The 18,512-nt window shown below is 46.4% G+C and overlaps 2 protein-coding genes across 5 annotated transcripts in view; both read right to left on the bottom strand.

Annotated features, from left to right (window-relative positions):
• RICTOR (RPTOR independent companion of MTOR complex 2) overlaps positions 1-4,116 on the bottom strand; it is a 70,513-nt gene extending 66,397 nt beyond the window's left edge. For 3 of the 4 annotated variants that reach the window (XM_035100375.2, XM_035100376.2, XM_035100377.2), the window contains exons 1-2: positions 4,015-4,116; positions 3,744-3,791 (exon numbers count right to left, since the gene is read on the bottom strand). In XM_035100375.2, the coding sequence (XP_034956266.1) occupies positions 3,744-3,791; positions 4,015-4,063 (97 nt within the window). In that variant the 5' untranslated portion in view covers positions 4,064-4,116. Of the gene's footprint in view, positions 1-3,743; positions 3,792-3,991 lie in introns of all 4 variants that reach the window. The other variant, XM_035100378.2, reaches the window with a different exon arrangement.
• Positions 4,117-9,102: 4,986 nt separating this feature from the next.
• FYB1 (FYN binding protein 1) overlaps positions 9,103-18,512 on the bottom strand; it is a 60,083-nt gene continuing 50,673 nt past the window's right edge. Inside the window, exons 17-19 of the mRNA XM_035100805.2 lie at positions 13,645-13,678; positions 11,905-11,939; positions 9,103-11,744 (exon numbers count right to left, since the gene is read on the bottom strand). Of these exons, the coding sequence (XP_034956696.2) occupies positions 11,722-11,744; positions 11,905-11,939; positions 13,645-13,678 (92 nt within the window). The 3' untranslated portion in view covers positions 9,103-11,721. The remainder of the gene's footprint in view (positions 11,745-11,904; positions 11,940-13,644; positions 13,679-18,512) is intronic.

Below are 18,512 nucleotides of genomic sequence, written 5' to 3'. Positions count from 1 at the left end.
CATGTCAGCTGACCAGGGGCTCAATAAACACTGATTGCTTGGGGACTTGGGAGACCACACTGCACTGATCATGACTTGCATTCAGCTATGTGCGTCAAAGTTACGCAGGGAATTGGAGATGACTTTTCACATGGCATGCAATAGTAGACAGAAAATGTGCAAGTAACTTGCATCCTTTTTCCTGTTTTGGAGTCTTATCTCAAGAAGTTACTGAAAGGGGAGCCCACCCATGACTCCAGAGTAAAGATGTTTTTTCTCCTTTTGAGCACAAAACCATAGAAGCATAACAAAATGCACAAGTCACTTGTGGGTGCGCTACCACCATTTCCACAGCGTGAGTGTCGTAACTCAGTTCTATCCATCTAAGAGAGCTACAAGTCGGCTATTGTTTACATGGATTACTTATCCAGAGATTAAGGAGAAGAGACAAGCCGAAAGCTTTTCATCCTGCCACGTGCCACTGAATCATTTTTAGCTTACTTCAACCTCTCATTCACCTCTTGAAAGTAAAAACAGATCAGAGGTTAGGAATGAGTTTAGGGGCTGTTATCCAAGGATCAAACACAGGTAGTAGCAGAGTTCACTTTCAAATATCAAGGGACAACATTAATGCTAAGTAGCCATAGGTTGGCTTTAGAAATGGTATGGCATCACAGGATGCTTAATAAATTCGTGTATTTCCCAGGGGATGCATATTCAGGTTAATCTTCTCAAATGAGTTTGAAGAAACAGACAAGGTAATAGAAATTTGTGAATTTCTACAATTCTATATTAGACAGAAAAATAGGGACCCAGGTGGCGCTGTGGGTTAAACCACAGAGTCTAGGGCTTGCTGATCAGAAGGTCGGCGGTTCGAATCCCTGCAACGGGGTGAGCTCCCGTTGCTCGGCCCCAGCTCTTGCCCACCCAGCAGTTTGAAAGCACATCAAAGTGCAAGTAGGTAAACGGCGTTTCTGTGCGCTGCTCTGGTTTGCCAGAAGCAGCTTTGTCATGCTGGCCACATGACCTGGAAGCTGTCTGCGGACAAACGCCAGCTCCCTCGGCCTATAGAGCGAGATGAGTGCCACAACCCCAGAGTCGGACACGACTGGACCTGATGGTCAGGGGCCCCTTTACCTTTACAATTCTATATCACATATAGTTAAACCAGGCATCCCCAAACTTCGGCCCTCCAGATGTTTTGGACTACAATTCCCATCATCCCCAACCTGGTCCTGGTAGCTAGGGATCATGGGAGTTGTAGGCCAAAACATCTGGAGGGCCGCAGTTTGGGGGTGCCTGAGTTAAACTAATGAACCTATCTGTTTGTGGCAAGAGGAGATCTAACATAATATGGGAGCAAGCAGGCCTGCATGGGTAGAAGCAAAACAAAAAGCCGTTGATAAAAAAGGAATTCTTAGTGTCCCCGGAACTGGCAACTACAACATGGCAATGCCATGGGCTGAATTTCCTAATGCAACAAACCAAAGTAACACAAAAACAATATTGCAGTGAAAGCTCAAAGACTTCCCTAGATGCTACTTGCACCTTAGGACCTTCAAAAATAAATATGTAAATACTGTATGCATTTTCCCAGTAATGTAGAAAATGGGCACATAGTAACCAGCATAGCACAAAACAGTGTTGTTGTTTTTTAAAAATAAGCTTATTGGGCAAACACCAAACTGCAATGTAAGAACAAGCTTTTTGAAAACAATCTCGTTTTGAATTTCAACACTGAATTTTAACTCTTACAATTCTTCAACACCAATTTTCCAATTCACTGTAGTGCTAATTCAGATATTACCACGGCAGTACTCCGGTCTCACATTACTCTAGTTACGTTCAGATAGAGAAAACACATGAATCAGATGAATAGTGTGGTATCTTCCTACTGGCCCCCAGTGGGCCTTGAATATTACACTGAAACATTATAGATTTCACAATGTGCTTTCAGCCTGATTACCACACACTATTTTGTCAGTTATTTCAATGCTACCTTATTTTCATGTGGAAAAGCACCAATTACATACTTCTATAAGTACCATCCATACCCTGTCTACTTATATATATTGTGTCATTACTACAAAGTTTTTACTTTGCAGTACAAATTATCTTGAATCCATAACATGCAGCACTCTTAATCCTATTGAATATATCTACTGTTTCATAAAAAAATAAACTTAATATTTTAACAGATTTTTGTTAAAATGCAGCAATGAAAAGTTTGTTGGCAATTGTTTTCTCTTTACACAGTGCACTAACAGTTAATATACGCAGCATACACCTCTGTACAGTTTTGTTCTGTATATGCCCGTAATTGAAGTAAAAAAAAACCTATGGGAATATACAAAGCATCCAAACTGTTTTTCAAAAATTTCACTGTGATAAGAATTCTAACTGCCACCTTGTCTTAAGATCTATATCCAAGTATAATAGAAGTCAGCTTGCCTATAGGGACAGGCAGTCATGAGTTCAACCCTAAGTACAGTATCTACAAACTCTGGCTAGTGGTGGACTATTTCCAAGCAGATCACTGACAACACAGAATCAATTTGCAAGCAGAGTGTAGGAGAGAACCGGAATTGGAAAGACCACTGGAATTTACATACTGCTGGCTACATCAATGCCCAAGCTCTGAAAAGCTCAAATGATGCTAACAGCCCCATCTGCAGCCAGCAGACGGGAAATAATGAACCTGCAGCACAGCAAGCTGTACAAAACAAGTCTAGGGGGTGGAGAGAGCAACATACCTGCCAATAATCCATCAGCTGCTTCTTCTTTTCCTGCTCCCCCTCTCCCCTTCCCTCATGTGTCAAGAAACAGCTCACCAGAATGAGACTTCGCCATCTCCCCTTGTGACTTAAGATTTCTCTTCTTCCCATAACACATTAAGGGCGGGATTCCAGTGCTTGCCCGGTGGGCCCGGTGGTTTTCCGAAGCTGACTACTTGCTTTCCACCATTTCCTCATATTCTCTTTTCCACTCTCACGATTTGAACACAAAGTCAAATTATTTCTGCTAACAGAAACAGAACACCTATCCTCCTCCTCCTCCTCCTAGCCAAGTGATAAAAATGGGTGCTGCTTTCTCACAGTCACTCTCACCCTCTCTAGTTAGAAAGAGAAGTACAGCACTTAAGCCGGTAATAAACTTTTTTAAAAAAAAAAAGAGAGAGGGGGAAAAAAAGAGGCCAGTCCCATTGCAAGGAGGAAGAATCAGAGAATCACGGAAGGGACCATGAGAGTCTTCTAGTCCAACCTCCTGCATGAGATGCTCCACAACGGTGCTTCAGCTAGCAGCCTATCATGGTGTTTATTACTATTATTTTAAATGAAAACAAGATCTACTAATTTAGCCTTTGCAGCCCATGCTTGCCAGGAAGACCCACAGAACAGAAGGGGGTTTCATTCCCAATCTAACACCCCCGCCTGAGCTCCATGGGGCTGAATCCCCTTAATAAATGTGCATTGCCTTGGGCATGGGAGGAATTTTCGCATCCTGGAGCAAGGATTCTCCCCGCTCCCTGCTGCTGGGGACCGGCTGCTGGGAGGAAGACACATCCCCGCTACCAGGGCTATATCTCCGACCCCCACCCTTAAGTCAGGAAAGAGCTCCCCTCTCTCCCCAGCCTCCATTCACTCCCATTCTGAAAACACACCCCAGAATGTGGAGTTTGTGGGGGGCGGGATGGTGGGAGGCGCTGGCCACCAGGGTGCCCACCCCGCTCCCCCCCCGCAGGGCCCCCACTCCTGCTCCGTTACCTCGGCTGAGATCGAGGGGGACGTTTTCCTCGCCGCTGTCGTTCCGGCCTGGGCGGTGGGGAAGAGGGGGAGAAAAGAAAACGAGATTCGGTCATTGATGGGAGGAGGAGAGGAGAGGCTGAGCCCGGCGGCCGGAGGGAGCGGGATGCTGAGACCGGGGAGGGGGAGGAGGACGGGACGACGGGGGAGACAGGAGCCGGACACCGATCCACCCACCCGCCGCCGAAGCGCAGGCCAAACACACACACACACCCCGGGGGTTCCTCCTCACCTCGAATGCGGAGGTGCCTCAGCGAGCGGGCGCGGAGACTCACCGCCATGTTTACGGCCCCGCAGTCACAACACCGGAAACCTCGCCCGATCTCGCGAGAGAGCGGAGGAAGCCGCCTTGCTCGGCTTGCCTAGTTACTGCCCGCGCGCGGGAGGCCCGCCCGCTCTCACGAGCGCCGGGAACCGCGCGCTCTCGCTCGAGGAGCGGGCGCCGTGGGAAGGGAAGGGCGGGCGGCACGCTCCCGGTGCCAGGCAGCCCATGAGGCCGTTGTTGAGGTGGGGGGTGGCCGCGAGGAGGAGCCGGGGGGTACCGCCTCCGCCGCCTTTGTATTCTCCTCGGGGCAGGCGGCTGTGCCCGCTCGGCTTGCTCCTTGTGGAAACCTATTTGCTGCGAGGTTCCAGTTAATCCTGGCGCTTCCCCACCAGAGATTCCCGTTTCCTTTTGGGAATGAGGCGCAGCGGAGACTGTTGTCTTTTTGATGCGTGCTTTATTTACACCAGGGTTTCCCAAAGTTGGGGCGCCTGTTTTTTTTGGGGGGGGGGACTACAATTCCCATCATTCCTGACTACTGGTTCTGCCGGCTAGGGATGATGGGAGTTGTAGTCCCGAAATCAGCTGGAGCCCCAACTTTGGGAAACCCTGCTTTACACAACCAGAGGCTGCGATGGAGGGGTTCACAGCATCAACGCCTTCCGAAAGTGGCTTTTTTGCCCCCATAACTGCTGTCTTGGATTCAAACAGAAATCAAACATTGCTCCCAAACTGTTGGTCTGACTTTTCCTACAGTTTGCTGCTTTCCTTCTAGGTCACATCACCAACATAACCTTGAACCCTGGCTTTCCAGGCCCTCCAGGTGTCCCTATTTTCCCGGGACAGTCCTGCATTTACAGAACCTGTCCTGGTTTCTGATTTGATCCTGGAATGTCCCACTTTTCCTTAGGATGCCCCTATTTTCATCTGATAAATATTGGAGAGTATGGTAGGATGTCCCTATTTTCATCTCAGAAATGTTGTTGGGTATGACCTTACCCTTCTAACTACTAACCCCTTTTCTTTTTTTCACTTAATGACTCAGGCGATCACCCTGACATGGGAAGCTTGCCTGGCTTCTATTTTAACACTCACTGGTTCCAGGAGTTAGAAGGTTCTCACATACAGCCTACTCCCCCCCCCCAACAAAACTCATATTAAATGTCTGTTCTTGTTAGTCATTTATGAACTGCCCTCTAAACATGTCTAAACAGCACTTTATGTTTTTAACTGTAAGCCACCTTGAGTCCCTGTCAGGGGAAAGGGTAGGGTATAAATAAATGATAATTTATTGAGGCAATTTGCCGATATACGTTAAAAACCGCTTTATAAACGGTGCTGGAAAATGGCTTTAGTGGTTTAAAAGCAATACACAATGAGCCCCTAGGACAGAGCTGTTTGGTACAAAAATGAACACCTAAAACCCACTTGAAAAAGCTCATCAAGACAAAAAAGGGGAAGAATGCCTTTCGGTTGTTTCAGGAAAGTACAGGTTGTGGGCATGTCCCACTGTACGGTCCCACTGTACACTTGGCATCAAAAAACAGGCAGAGCTGCACATTTTTACACAGGAACAAAAATGTTGGGCTTAATACTATACTTCTGTCAAACATTGTTTTGCTTCTGCTAAGCCACCCAGGGAATATTTCTGGGCGGCTATGTCAAATTAAGGAATGACGCAAATAAATTTCACCATGGCAGAAATGAAAAAAAAGGAAAACAGCAGCTCTTTGCTGTGAAAGGCCTTTACAAAAAAATATTCAAGTGGGTGTGGTGCCTCTAATGCCTTCCCAGTGGCTTCAGGGCAGTGTGGGGTATGACCTGGGGAGAGTTCTGAGGGCCAGAAAGAGAAATGTCAAGGGCCACATTTGGCCGCTGGATTCCACATCCCTGCGGTAAACAGACGTTGGTGATTGGCTGCAGACAGTGACTTCATGGTGAGGGGATAACACTCCTTTCATCTCTGTATTTTGTGCTATTTATTCGAAGAGTTGATTCCTACAACAGGCTTGAAGATCTAAATGGCCACGGCCCAACATATATGCAGGAATGATATGCATATGAACCTCTCTCAGCCAAAGGATAAGTGAATAGTTTTTTAAAAAAATAATCCCCCTGCGGGACTATCCACATTGGTAATCTCTGGCTTCTTTTAACATGTTCTCAAAGCACCACAGTCTAAGGGGACATTCATAAAATATGAATTAAATACTGGATCCATGCCATCTGCAGGGGACCCATGACTAGGAGTGCAAGTAAGCAACCTGCGTACAGCATAGCATCTTAAGTCTTTATCGTACATGACAAATGGTTAGTCTGCTTTTAAAAGCATTTTTAATTTACATTTTAAAGGCTGTTTGAAGTGTAATGTGCCCTATGTGCTGTGCAACTAGCATTTTAAGAACCCCAGATGAAAGGCACTAAATTCAATTCACAACTTTCAACAAATAGTGTGTGCAAAGTTTCACACTTCATGGGGTGTGTGGTTTTACTCTGAAAAGTCACTGGTTTTTCTTTGAAAAAAATGACTATCTGCTTCCTGTTTACACTCAGAATAATTGTGCCTGACTGCAGTATTGAAACTGTTTTTCTACTTCCCAACACAGAGATTTAAGGCAGCTAAAATGCGTTTTTCTCCCCACAAGAGCTGGAAGTTGTTGGGGAAATATACCGTATCTCTGCTTATTCCACTTTTGCCTCTAGAAACAAGGTTCCAAGGGCTTTTATAATGTTTCAAAAACTTGCAAAAAATCTATTTGGCCAGAGTGACACAGGTCCATACTGATGTTACTTAAAAGGGGGAATTCCCCACCCCTGTCCCACCTCCCATGGAGAAAGCCTAACCCCTAGTTGTGCTTTACCATTGTTTTGATAGCTGTATCTGTCAATGAATTGAACACTGAATGAAAATTCATATCTGTCCCATGGCCCTTTTTCTTTCTTTAAACCACATGCAAGAGACCAGAGTATGGGTTAAAATTGGCCACAACTTTTATTGAGCTTCAGAAGTGGGAAACTTGGCATAGGCCTTGGCAGCTAACCCTCTCAGGCCGTTGGCTGAGGATATGCAGGCTGATGAGGTACAGTAGAAGGGGACTGTAAAGCGCACACTTACACAGCATGCCCTTCCACTAACCTTGGCCCAGGAGTTTGACCTACATGCCGCCGCTCTAGGGCCAGGGACTCCCGGTTTTTGCCCTTTAACGGGCCCCTGCAAAAGCCGCCGCATGGGAGGGGAGCCTGATTGCATCCCTCCCAACCTGAAGGTAGACACAGGAAACCTTGCCAAGGCCTAAAAGCGCACCTGAGACCCCTAGGGCCTCGCCACCAAGAATCCCACGACTGAAGAACCATCGCCCATTGTGAATTTGGGGTTTTCTTCAGCCCTACGCCGTAATCATCACAATTGCAACAAATAAAGGCTTGACATATCTTGCTTTGCATGTCATGCATCTATCTCATATATTGGTTTCACCTTTTAAGTTGCATTACTGAAATAAATGAACTTTTCGATGAAACTGGGCCATTGAGGGATGCAGCCCGGGGAGGGAGAGGGCGGGTGTGACCTGGAGAGGAATGTGCGTGGTGTGCAGAGGTAGGCTGCATTTGTTCCCCAGGGCCCGAGGTTCCCCACCCCTGTGCTAAGGGCACAGCTCTCCCTTGTGTGGGTGCGTATGCTCCAGGCACCACCACCTACTGTGCTCTGTCCAGGGTTCTGACAGGCTTTGCCTGGACCAAGCATGGCTCTGCTGCCGTCACCTTCCCCTTGTGAGCTGACTCAAGCTGCGATGGAAGAAGACAGCAATATCACTCCACATTCCCGGCCATGTTTCCATTCCAAACAGCGCTCTCCTTTCGTGGGCAAGCCAGTCATACTTATTAAACATCCGTCTTCTACTTTTTCTTCTTCGGGGTGGCTTTGCCAGATATTCTAGAAGCAGCGGTTGACAAAGGTAGCCAAACTATTGGAAGAGTTTTACTGTTCAATCCATTCTGCGGCTGTTTTGTTTGTAGCTATCTCTTTTTATTGCGATGTGGGGTTTTTTTCTTTTGCGTGTCATAATTTTAATTGTGCAGCTTGTTGATATTATGTGTTGTGCCACACCCTAGCATCTGTGCAGGAGGAGGACGGGTTAGAAATACGTATCTGAAGAAGTGTGCATGCACATGAAAGCTCATACCAATGACAAACTTAGTTGGTCTCTAAGGTGCTACTGGAAGGATTTTTTTAAATTTTGTTTCGACTACGGCAGACCAACACGGCTACCTACCTGTAACTAGAACTATGGAAGGCACCACATTGAGCCTCATGAAATGGAAGTCCATCAACTGGTATCTGAAGAAGTGTGCATGCACATGAAAGCTCATATCAATAACAAATTTAGTTGGTCTCTAAGGTGCTACTGGAAGGAATTTTTTTATTGGGTTAGAAATACATTTCATAATCAAACGAATAAGATGCCTTAACTATGGGTGAGCAGGGAGTGAAGAAATGCACAAGGAGAATGCTGCAGTTTAGAAAACCCATAAGATCTTTAATGTTTCCCAAAGCATGATAAACTGTAAAACAAAATCTATAGAGAATAAAAACACAAGATTAATATATCTTAGCATAGCAAGATGCTACTATAATTAAGTCATGGGTGCCAAGGCTGGAATCTCAGAACGCAGCAAGGGCGTACCCACCATTCGGCAAGTTAGGGCAGCTGCCCTACTCTAGAAGCAGGGCTGGTGGGCAGAGGCGGAGCACAGCCCGGCGGAGCGCGAGTTCGCCATTCCCGCCGCACCGCGCCGCACCCTCCCTCCAGCTCCCCGGCGCGCCCTCAGGCAAGGCCAAGCGCGGCGGGGAACCAGGGAGCGCGGCGCGGCGGGCGGGAACGCTGAACATGCGCTCCGCTGGGCTGGGCTCCGCCTACCAGCCCTGCTTCTAGGGAGGGGCACAGCCCGGCGGAGCGCGAGTTCGCTGTTCCCGCCCACTTTGTGGCCCCTCCCCTTCCGTGCCTTGGCCCCTCCCCTTGCCCCCCCCTAGTTTTGATCCTGGGTACGCCCATGGAACGCAGCATAAAATAAAGGATTGAAAACTACATAAATTACATTCATGATTGTTCAATGAAAACACTCCACAGAAGTATTGTTTTGTACCAAGTGCAATAACTTAATTTTAGAAAATATATTCCTTGGTTATCTGTGAGGGTGGCACATTTCCTCTGTCACTCTGAGTCAGCAAGGAGCTTCAGCGCATGTATCTTTACACTGAGAAACTGTGCGTGCAAAGTTGTGTTCTGTGTTTGTTTGCGTGTTGTGTGGTTTCTTATCTCACCCAGTTGCCAGTTCTGAACATGTATTCCCAGTCCCATGAAAGGCAAAACGGTTTATCGGCTGTTGGCAGGGCAGCTGTGGGCTAAATGTTTGATGCCTACCCCCCTCCCTGTTCCCTTCTATCCTGATCAGCATTAGTGCTAATTACTGAACCCACTTATGCATATGGATGCAAACACATCCCTATCATCTTGCAACCTTTACTACTAAAACCTGTAATTTCCGTTGTGTGGACTTTGACATTCATCGTCACTCCAAGTAGTGTGGTCTTTGTCTGCTGAACAAGTATTGCTGCATAAGGAACCTTTTGCCCAGTCTTTTCTGTCAACTAGCAAAGCCACAGGCAAGTTTTGATATGAGACTAATCTCTTATGATGGAGACTGAACTGTGTATGAAGTGTATTCTCACATATTTTGCAGCACGACTGATATAAACAGTTCAAATAAACAATACAGTGCCCAGGTCCTTTCTGCATCCCACTCACCCCACAAAGTACATTAGAAGTTGAAAAAGCCAATGGTCCGTCTCAAGGTGCTCATTTATTGGGGAGGCTGAGGTAGATCAAAGCAAATAAGAGGGAGTGGGGCCATGCAGGCCTTCATAGAGAAATATTTGCATAAGCTCCAACAATATTTAACAGAACAGCCCTTACTTCTCCACTACCTGTCTGTTCTTGTGGGAGGAGGTGAAAAAACTGTCTCTATTTTGTCCTTATTTTGCCTTTTGGAGAGATATTGGGGATGTGTTTTAAATTTTGTATTAGTTTGAACTGCATTAAAAATTCTTCAGGCTTTAGTCCCTATCTCTAGAGCCTAGAATGTTGGAGCATTTTATGTTTTGTGTGTGATGCAAATTAATATGCATGCATGCAAAAAAGCCATCACGCTGCTTCGTTTCATGCCACAAGACAGCTAGCAAGGCAAGAGTGCGTGGGGGTTAAATGCACTCGAAGAGAACTTGTTGCAAGACTGTTAAGTTCTTGTTACAAACAAAACTATCATGGTCAGGATAGCTTAGCTTGGTAGAGCGTGAGACTCTTTATCTCAGGGTTGTGGGTTAGAGCCCCATGCTGGGCAATAGATTCCTGCATTGCAAGGGGTTGGACTAGATGGCACTCGTGGTCCCTTCCAACTCTACAAGTCTATGATTCTATGGTCAGTTTGCTAATGCACTCTGCTTCTAAAGCCAGAACTTACTGTATTTTTCCGTGTATAATTCAAAAGCATCAATTCTTCGGCGATCAGCCTTCGTTATGGTCCAGCTCTCACTTCCATACATCACTACTTGGAAAACCATAGCTTTAATTACCGGTATACAAACCTTTGTCGGCAAGGCGATGTCTCTGCTTTTTAAGATGCTGTCTAGGTTTGCCATCGCTTTTCTCCTAAGAAGCAGGCGTCTTTTAATTTCGTGACTGCTGTCATCATCTGCAGTGACATTAGGTAATGTCGTGACCGACTCTGGTCCAGTCGTGACCGACTCTGGGGTTGCGGCGCTCATCTCGCGTTATTGGTCGAGGGAGCTGGCGTACAGCTTCCAGGTCATGTGGCCAGCATGACAAAGCCACTTCTGGCGAACCAGAGCAGCACACGGAAGCACCGTTTACCTTCCCGCTGTAGCGGTACCTATTTATCTACTTGCACTTCGACGTGCTTTCGAACCTAGGTTGGCAGGAGCTGGGACCGAGCAATGGGAGCTCACCCCGTCGAAGGGATTCGAACTGCTGAGCTTCTGATCGGTAAGCCCTAGGCTCTGTGGTTTTAACCCACAGTGCCACAAGCTGTATACTTGCACTCTAGACTGAATCATGAACCCACAGCGCCACCTGCGTCCCTGCAGTGACATTATTTTCAAGTAAAAAATCCTTGCCTTATACACGGAGAAGTACGGTACTGGTGAGCAAATGAACACAATGTATAACTGATAGAGAAGAGCTGAAATAGGCCCAGCATGCTTCAGGTGTGAGAACAGGGTATAGCAAGTACACATAAGTGTGACTAATTTAATTTGTGAAATATTTTAGAAGTGCATGCTTTGATGAAATAAACAAAATAAGTTTGCAAAATGAGAACTGGGTGGTTGCCTGAATAATTTAATATTCACCATACTGGTGGAAGAGGGAAGTGGTTTGGAGGTTTGCTTCCTCAACCTGATCGAGGAAAACAGTGACATGTCCCATCAACATTGCAATGCCTTCATTGTGAGACCTGCTTTACAGTCCAGAAACTGGTGAGATAGCTTAACCAAATATTTGTACCTATGCTGACAACAACCAATGTGAGGAATACATTTCACTCTTGCATCAACCACCTGGTGATTTAGAGTAGATGAAGCTCAGGCTGAGGGGAAATCCACAGCTAATCGTTGTCATATATGCAGCCTATATTGGGGTGGGGGTGGGGGTGGGGAGAGAAATGTAAATGTAAATACAGTATGAAAAATGCCTACCCTTGTTATTAAAAAAAACACCAACCAAAATAAAACAATTCTGTTTACTCAATCCCAAATCACTACAATTCTGTTGGACATGTGTAACATACCATCATCAGCGATATCATCGTATATTTCTTCATCACTGTAAGTTTAGAAAGAAAAAAAGAAAATCAATTGGTGTAGTTACTTTCACATATATTAGGAACAGAGGAAGCTGCCTTATAGAAAGGCATGGTCCATTTGACCATGGTTCATTCTCTCGTTCCATCGCTGAGCCTTGAGAAAATCTGACCTTACCTGAACTGAAGCTCAGGTAAGCAAAGTCTCTCTTTTCTGGCTTTTCTGTGCATCTGATAAGATCCTGTGCAGCGGGTAAGATCATCTTTTCACAAGGCATGGCCATGGAACAATGAGGAAAGCTCTCGGACCCAGGGGGAATTCATTGGTACACAAAAGAATCAAAATGCAGGTCAAGTGGAAGTGTGGATGATGATGATGATGATGATGATGATGATGATGATGATGATGATGATGATGATATAATATTTATTTGTACCCCGCCCATCTGACTGGGTTGCCCCAGCCACTCTGGGCAGCTTCCAGCATGTATAGGTAAAGGTAAAGGGACCCCTGACCATTAGGTCCAGTCGTGACCGACTCTGGGGTTGCCCGTTCATCTCGCATTATTGGCCGAGGGAGCCGGCGTATAGCTTCCAGGTCATGTAGCCACCATGACAAAGCCACTTCTGGCAAACCAGAGCAGCACACGGAAACGCCATTTACCTTCCCGTTGGAGCGGTTCCTATTTATCTACTTGCACTTTGACGTGCTTTCGAACTGCTAGGTTGGCAGGAGCTGGGACCAAGCAACGGGAGCTCACCCCGTCACAGGGATTCGAACCGCCGACCTTCTGATCAGCAAGCCCAAGAGCCTCAGTGGTTTAACCCACAGTGCCACCTGGGTCCCTCCAGCATGTATAAAAACACAGTAAAACATTAAACCTTAAAAAGGATGAACGCTTAGAATCAGATCCCAGTGCAACTCAACTTACCATATTTTTCTGAGTATAACGTGCCCCTGTGTATAACACGGCAACCATTTTGGGGACTCAACTTTATGACAATGGGGGAAGATAACCCTCGTGTATAAGGCGACCCGCATTTTTAAACATCATTTTAGAGTAAAAAAACACCCTAGTCTTCTACACAGAAAAGTACGGTATGTATTAAAAAGGTATTAATTTGTTTTAGAAACCATTTAAATGTTTTTAAGGTGAAGCATGTGAAGAAGAAGAAGAAGAAGAAGAAGAAGAAGAAGAAGAAGAAGAAGAAGAAGAAGAAGAAATTGGGCCACAGGTGCAGGGCAAGACATGTTGAATATGGAAATGTAGAGTCGGAAGGGACCATGAGGGTCATCTAGTCCAACCCCCTGCAATGCAGGAATCTTTTGCCCAACTTGGGGCTCAAACCCACAACCTTGAGATTAAGAGCCTCATGCTCTTCAAACTGAGCTATTGTGTTGCATATGCTGTTCATTTCAATACAGGAAAAATTCTGAGTGGATTTTACCCAATATATTATGCCAATAAACAATGAAAGTGATGATTAACACTATCCTTATAAAAAAAAATCAAGAGGATAAACACTTGGCTTTAAATTCTGAGAATTTCTTTTGTTTCTGTGAACTTTTCCAAAGGAACAACTTAGCAATATTCTATGGAAAAGTCTTCATTTACATAGCATTGCCCGGGGGGGGGGGGCGTTTCCTTGTTTGGGAAGCAAAACTGTTTCACTAGCTTTGACAATACTGTATTATAAAAAGTTTCAATATGAAAACATTGCACTTACTCATCCATTATGCAGCTTCTCCGGACATAACCATCTGTAAAATAAAATTATAGGCACATAGTTATCTGCTGAAGCTAATATCACTCTTCTGAGCTGAAAGAAAACCACGAGGCAGGAAGGTGAAAATGATAATGCAGAAAGGACATGTGCCATCTAGGGATTCTACCATCTAGGTGCATATTATAGGAGGTGCATATTATAGAAGGTATAAAGCACAGGTTTGTGAAATAAAAATCAGCGAATACCTCACCACCACCCATTCAGAAGCTTGTTTCTATATTTTACCATCATTGTCCAGAGATCATGCAAAGGGCTGTTCTCAGTGATGGCTGCTGCCATCGGGAATGATAGGGTGGAAGGCAGGGAGGCCGAAAGTAAAGGTAAAGGTAAAGGGACCATTAGGTCCAGTTGTGACCGACTCTGGGGTTGCGGCGCTCATCTCGTGTTATTGCTGAGGGAGCCGGCGTACAGCTTCCGGGTCATGTGGCCAGCATGACAGTCACTTCTGGCGAGCCAGAGCAGCACACAGAAATGCCGTTTACCTTCCCGCTGTAGCAGTACCTATTTATCTACTTGCACTTTGACGTGCTTTCGAACTGCTAGGTTGGCAGGAGCTGGGACCGAGCAATGGGAGCTCACCCCGTCGCGGGGATTTGAACCACCGACCTTCTGATTGTAGGTGGCACCAAAGACAGGCAGAGCCACCCCCTCACAGGAGGCAAGCAGACCAAGGTTGGTGGGGCAGCAACCTGATGGACTAGCCTCTACTGCATTTCGTAACAGATAACTTACCACTCAGTGACTCACAATTCTACATGCGAACAGCCTAAAGCCCGGATACAGCCCTTCAAAGTGAAAGAGTGATGCTGCGCAACGATGCTCATTGCAAAAAGGGGCAGAAGATTTTCTTCCGTCCCCACAGCAATGCATTGCACTTTCCTTGACCTCTTTCTTTTGATGGTTTTGCAAACTTGGAAAGGAAAATGCACACTCAGTGCTGATCAGTGTACTGAAGGAAGACTCATGCATCTGTCTGCCAGAGGAAAAATTGTCTTCAGCAGGACAAGTTTGAATGGATGCGGCAGGCATTTTCAGAAATGTACATCAAGAGTATTCTATACCATCACCTATTGAGCTTGGAACTCTTTTAACTCGCTACAGTATCATAAATCTTAATAAACACTTTTTTAAACCCCTTCTCCTCCTCATTTTTTTTTGTTGCTCTGCAGGCTGTGTTCTCGGCATCCACAGCGCTAGAATGATTTTTTAAAACAGCGGACAGGATTCTGTGCCCTGCAGCAAGGCTGCTTTCTCCTGCATGGAAGTGAGAATCAGCAATTGCACCGCTGTCACTGCCATAGTACAAAAATAAAATCTGTCTGTCATGTTCATACTGTGCTAAGGGCCTTGGCAGCATTCCACGGCCTGTTTCCTTCAGAACTTTCAGAGTGACTTTTCAAAGGACTATGCTTGACTTGCGCATTGCAGCCTTTGTGACTCAGTTTCCCATCTGGGAAAACAGGAATAATGAATGATACTTTCTTTTCTACAGTATGGTGTAGTGGTTAAGAGCGGTAGAATCATAATCTGGGGAACCGGGTTCACGTCTCTACTCCTCCACATGCAGCTTCTGGGTGACCTTGAGCTAGTCACACTTCTTTGAAGTCTCTCAGCCCCACCCACCTCACAGAGTGTTTGTTGTGGGGGAGGAAGGGAAAGGAGAATGTTAGCCGCTTTGAGACTCCTTCGGGTAGTGATAAAGCGGGATATCAAATCCAAACTACTCCTCCTCTTCTTCTTCCGTAGCAGCAGTTGAAAACAGCAAGGCAAACATTCTGAACCTGATAATGGAACTCCCTCGGTGGCCTTTGAAACCTGAGTTCCTGTCATTCATTTCATGACAGGAAGACTTCTCCTTAAAGGAGGGACAATACCACAACTTCAGGACAACTCCCTTGGGGAAATGAGCTCATATCGAATGAATTCTATTCCCCTTTCCGGTCTCGCATCAAGATAATATTTGCCATTAGCAAGCCTTTCAGAGCAAATCATCGATTTTTAGTGTCAAGGCGTGCGGTATATAAATCACATTGTGTTGTTTAGAGAGGATGTCTTTCTTGAGTGTGAGCTGGCAAGTCCCTTAAAGACAACCCATGTTAGTTTTTTTTAGTGAAGTGGTTATTGCAATATTGTCACTTCCCAGAGAAGCAAAAGCCACTGGGATGTGTGTGTTGTTTGAGGTTTGCATGAGTAATGCCTGCTTCCCACCCACATTAGCAAACTGAAATTCAGAACTCTACATACCAAATATGCTGCAGTTTCTTTCCAGGGGGTTATAAACCGGATTGTCATGGGGGAAGTATCCCAAAGAGTAGTTCCTCTAGCAGGAGGATTTTCTGCTTGTGCAACAGGACACCCCTGCCTTCTCCTGTCCCTCTGCCCCCCCTGCATCTATTCCAAAGGGGACAGGCAGCCCACAGAACAAGGGCGTTGCATGGGGAGAGGAGAGGGATGTGCAGTCAAATGTGCCCCAGTGGAACTATTTCATTGTTTACTTCCCAGGGGATCTGAGTGGTAGCATGTCCAAGCACAACTGGCAGCGAGAAGGGCAGGGCTGGTAGGATAGGGTGAAGCAGCCGTCTCCCACGGCAGGCACCCCATGGGAACCCTGCCTGCCCCATTGCTGGCATCAATTTCCAGCGAGATCTCGCAGTATCTCGCCGAACCCTGCCGCTGTCACCGCCATGCAACCGACTGTGCTGTGCTTTATTTAATTTGTAATTTATTTATTTTATTTTGTTTCCAACTTCTGTAATCCTCAGCTTCCATTCTTTGGGCCAAAGCCAGGAGATAAATCTTCAAAGCGAACAAGCAAACCATCTCACAACATGACAGAATCCTGGGAATTGTAGTTTGCTCCTTCGGTAAAGGGACCCCTGACCATTAAGTCCAGTCGTGACTGACTCTGGGCCTGCGGCACTCATCTCGCGTTATTGGCCAAGGGAGCCGGCATACAGCTTCCAGGTCATGTGGCCAGCATGACAAAGCCACTTCTGGCGAACCAGAGCAGCACACGGAAATGCTGTTTACCTTCCCGCTGTAGCGGTACCTATTTATCTACTTGCACTTTGACGTGCTTTCGAACTGCTAGGTTGGCAGGAGCTGGGACCGAGCACGGGAGCTCACCCCGTCGCAGGGATTCAAACCGCCGACCTTCTGATCGGAAAGCCCTAGGCTCAGTGGTTTAACCCACAGCGCCACCTGGGTCCAGGGTGGATTACAACAATTTAAAACACTGCTTGAAAGAGTTTAAAAACTTAGAATAAAAAAATACACTCACAAAAATAGGGCGGCCTTAAAAATATTCATCATGGGTATCAAAGAGGTGAGTCTTTAACATTTGACAAGAACTGTATAATGAAGTTGGCCAGATGCACCTCTGTGGTGAGAAGGAGATCCACAATTCAGGGGCTGCTGCAGAAAAAGCACAATTCCCAGCACTCTTAACACACTGCAGTTCCTAGGATTTTTTGGGGGGGAGGAATTTGCTTTATGGTTTGTACGCAGACTAACTGGTCTAGTTTTCTTTCCCCCTTCCATATTAAAGCCCTGGGTCTCCCCAATGTGATGAACGGGCGTGGGGAAGGGGGTGTCTCCTTCCACCCCTGCAATGGTCCTGATGACTTCACCTCCCCAAAGCTGCTATTAGCCTCAGGATTTGGCAGCTTTCCTCCCATGGCTTATAAGCTGCTTCAGTTTGTGTGGAATATTTCACCGGGGAAAGAGCTGGGGGGAAAGGTTAAACCTCCTTCCCTGGGTGCCTTTGTTGAAATCCTGATTGCCTCCTGCCTATTAGTTAGAAGGAAAAGCTCGCATTAAATGCAAGTGCACATTTAGCATGAGGTTTAGTTAGGCCTGGACGTGGGTGGCACTGTGGGTTAAACCACAGAGCCTAGGGCTTGCCAATCAGAAGGTCGGCGGTTCGAATCCCCGCGACGGGGTGAGGTCCTGTTGCTCGGTCCCAGCTCCTGCCAACCTAGCAGTTCAAAAGCACGTCAAAGTGCAAGTAGATAAATAGGTACCGCTTTGGCGGGAAGGTACCGGTAATCGGCGTTTCCGTGTGCTGCTCTGGTTCGCCAGAAGCGGCTTAGTCATGCTGGCCACATGACCCGGAAGCTGTACGCCAACTCCCTCGGCCAATAGAGCGAGATGAGCGCCACAACCCCAGAGTCGGTCACAACTGGACCTAATGGTCAGGGGTCCCTTTACCTTTACCTTGGCCCAAGCAAAGCACAGCTGCTCCCAAGGCATTTTGCTACCCAAGAGGAAGGAAAAAATGGCCCCTCCCTCAGAATTTCATGGACAGAAGCTGGGTCTTATTTCAACACAGGGGTAACAGGACAACATCCTTGGTTACACTTGGGTGGAGCGGGCTTGGAGGGCATCTTAGGAGTCATAGGGCAGGCCACATATTGCACACCCAGCTCCATCACGTTCCTGCTGATCCCCATCTCCCAGTATCTGTGGCCCGAGGCTGGCACTTCACTCTGCCTAACAATAGGGTCGGGCAAAAAGGCTGGAAATGGCAACCTTATTTCCTAATTTCCTAGCTATTTTACTGGCTGAGCGATGGCTCAGGGATTGGTTATTATGGTTATTACTGTATTATTATTATTTTAAAAAAATTCAAATGCTGCATTCTACTCTGAGCCTCTGGGAAAGGGTGGGATAAGAAACCAGAAATAATATCGAACCCCCTCAGCTGCCGGCAATTTCTGTGGAAGCTGACGAGGCAGATGTTCAGGCCTTGTGAGAGAGGGTGGAGTTTGCTCAGTTGTTCTGCAGATAGCCAAGCCACATCATCTGTC

This window comes from Zootoca vivipara, chromosome 11, assembly GCF_963506605.1.
Source record: "Zootoca vivipara chromosome 11, rZooViv1.1, whole genome shotgun sequence".
Classification (NCBI taxonomy): domain Eukaryota; kingdom Metazoa; phylum Chordata; class Lepidosauria; order Squamata; family Lacertidae; genus Zootoca; species Zootoca vivipara.
This window is presented reverse-complemented; position numbering and strand designations above follow the sequence as displayed.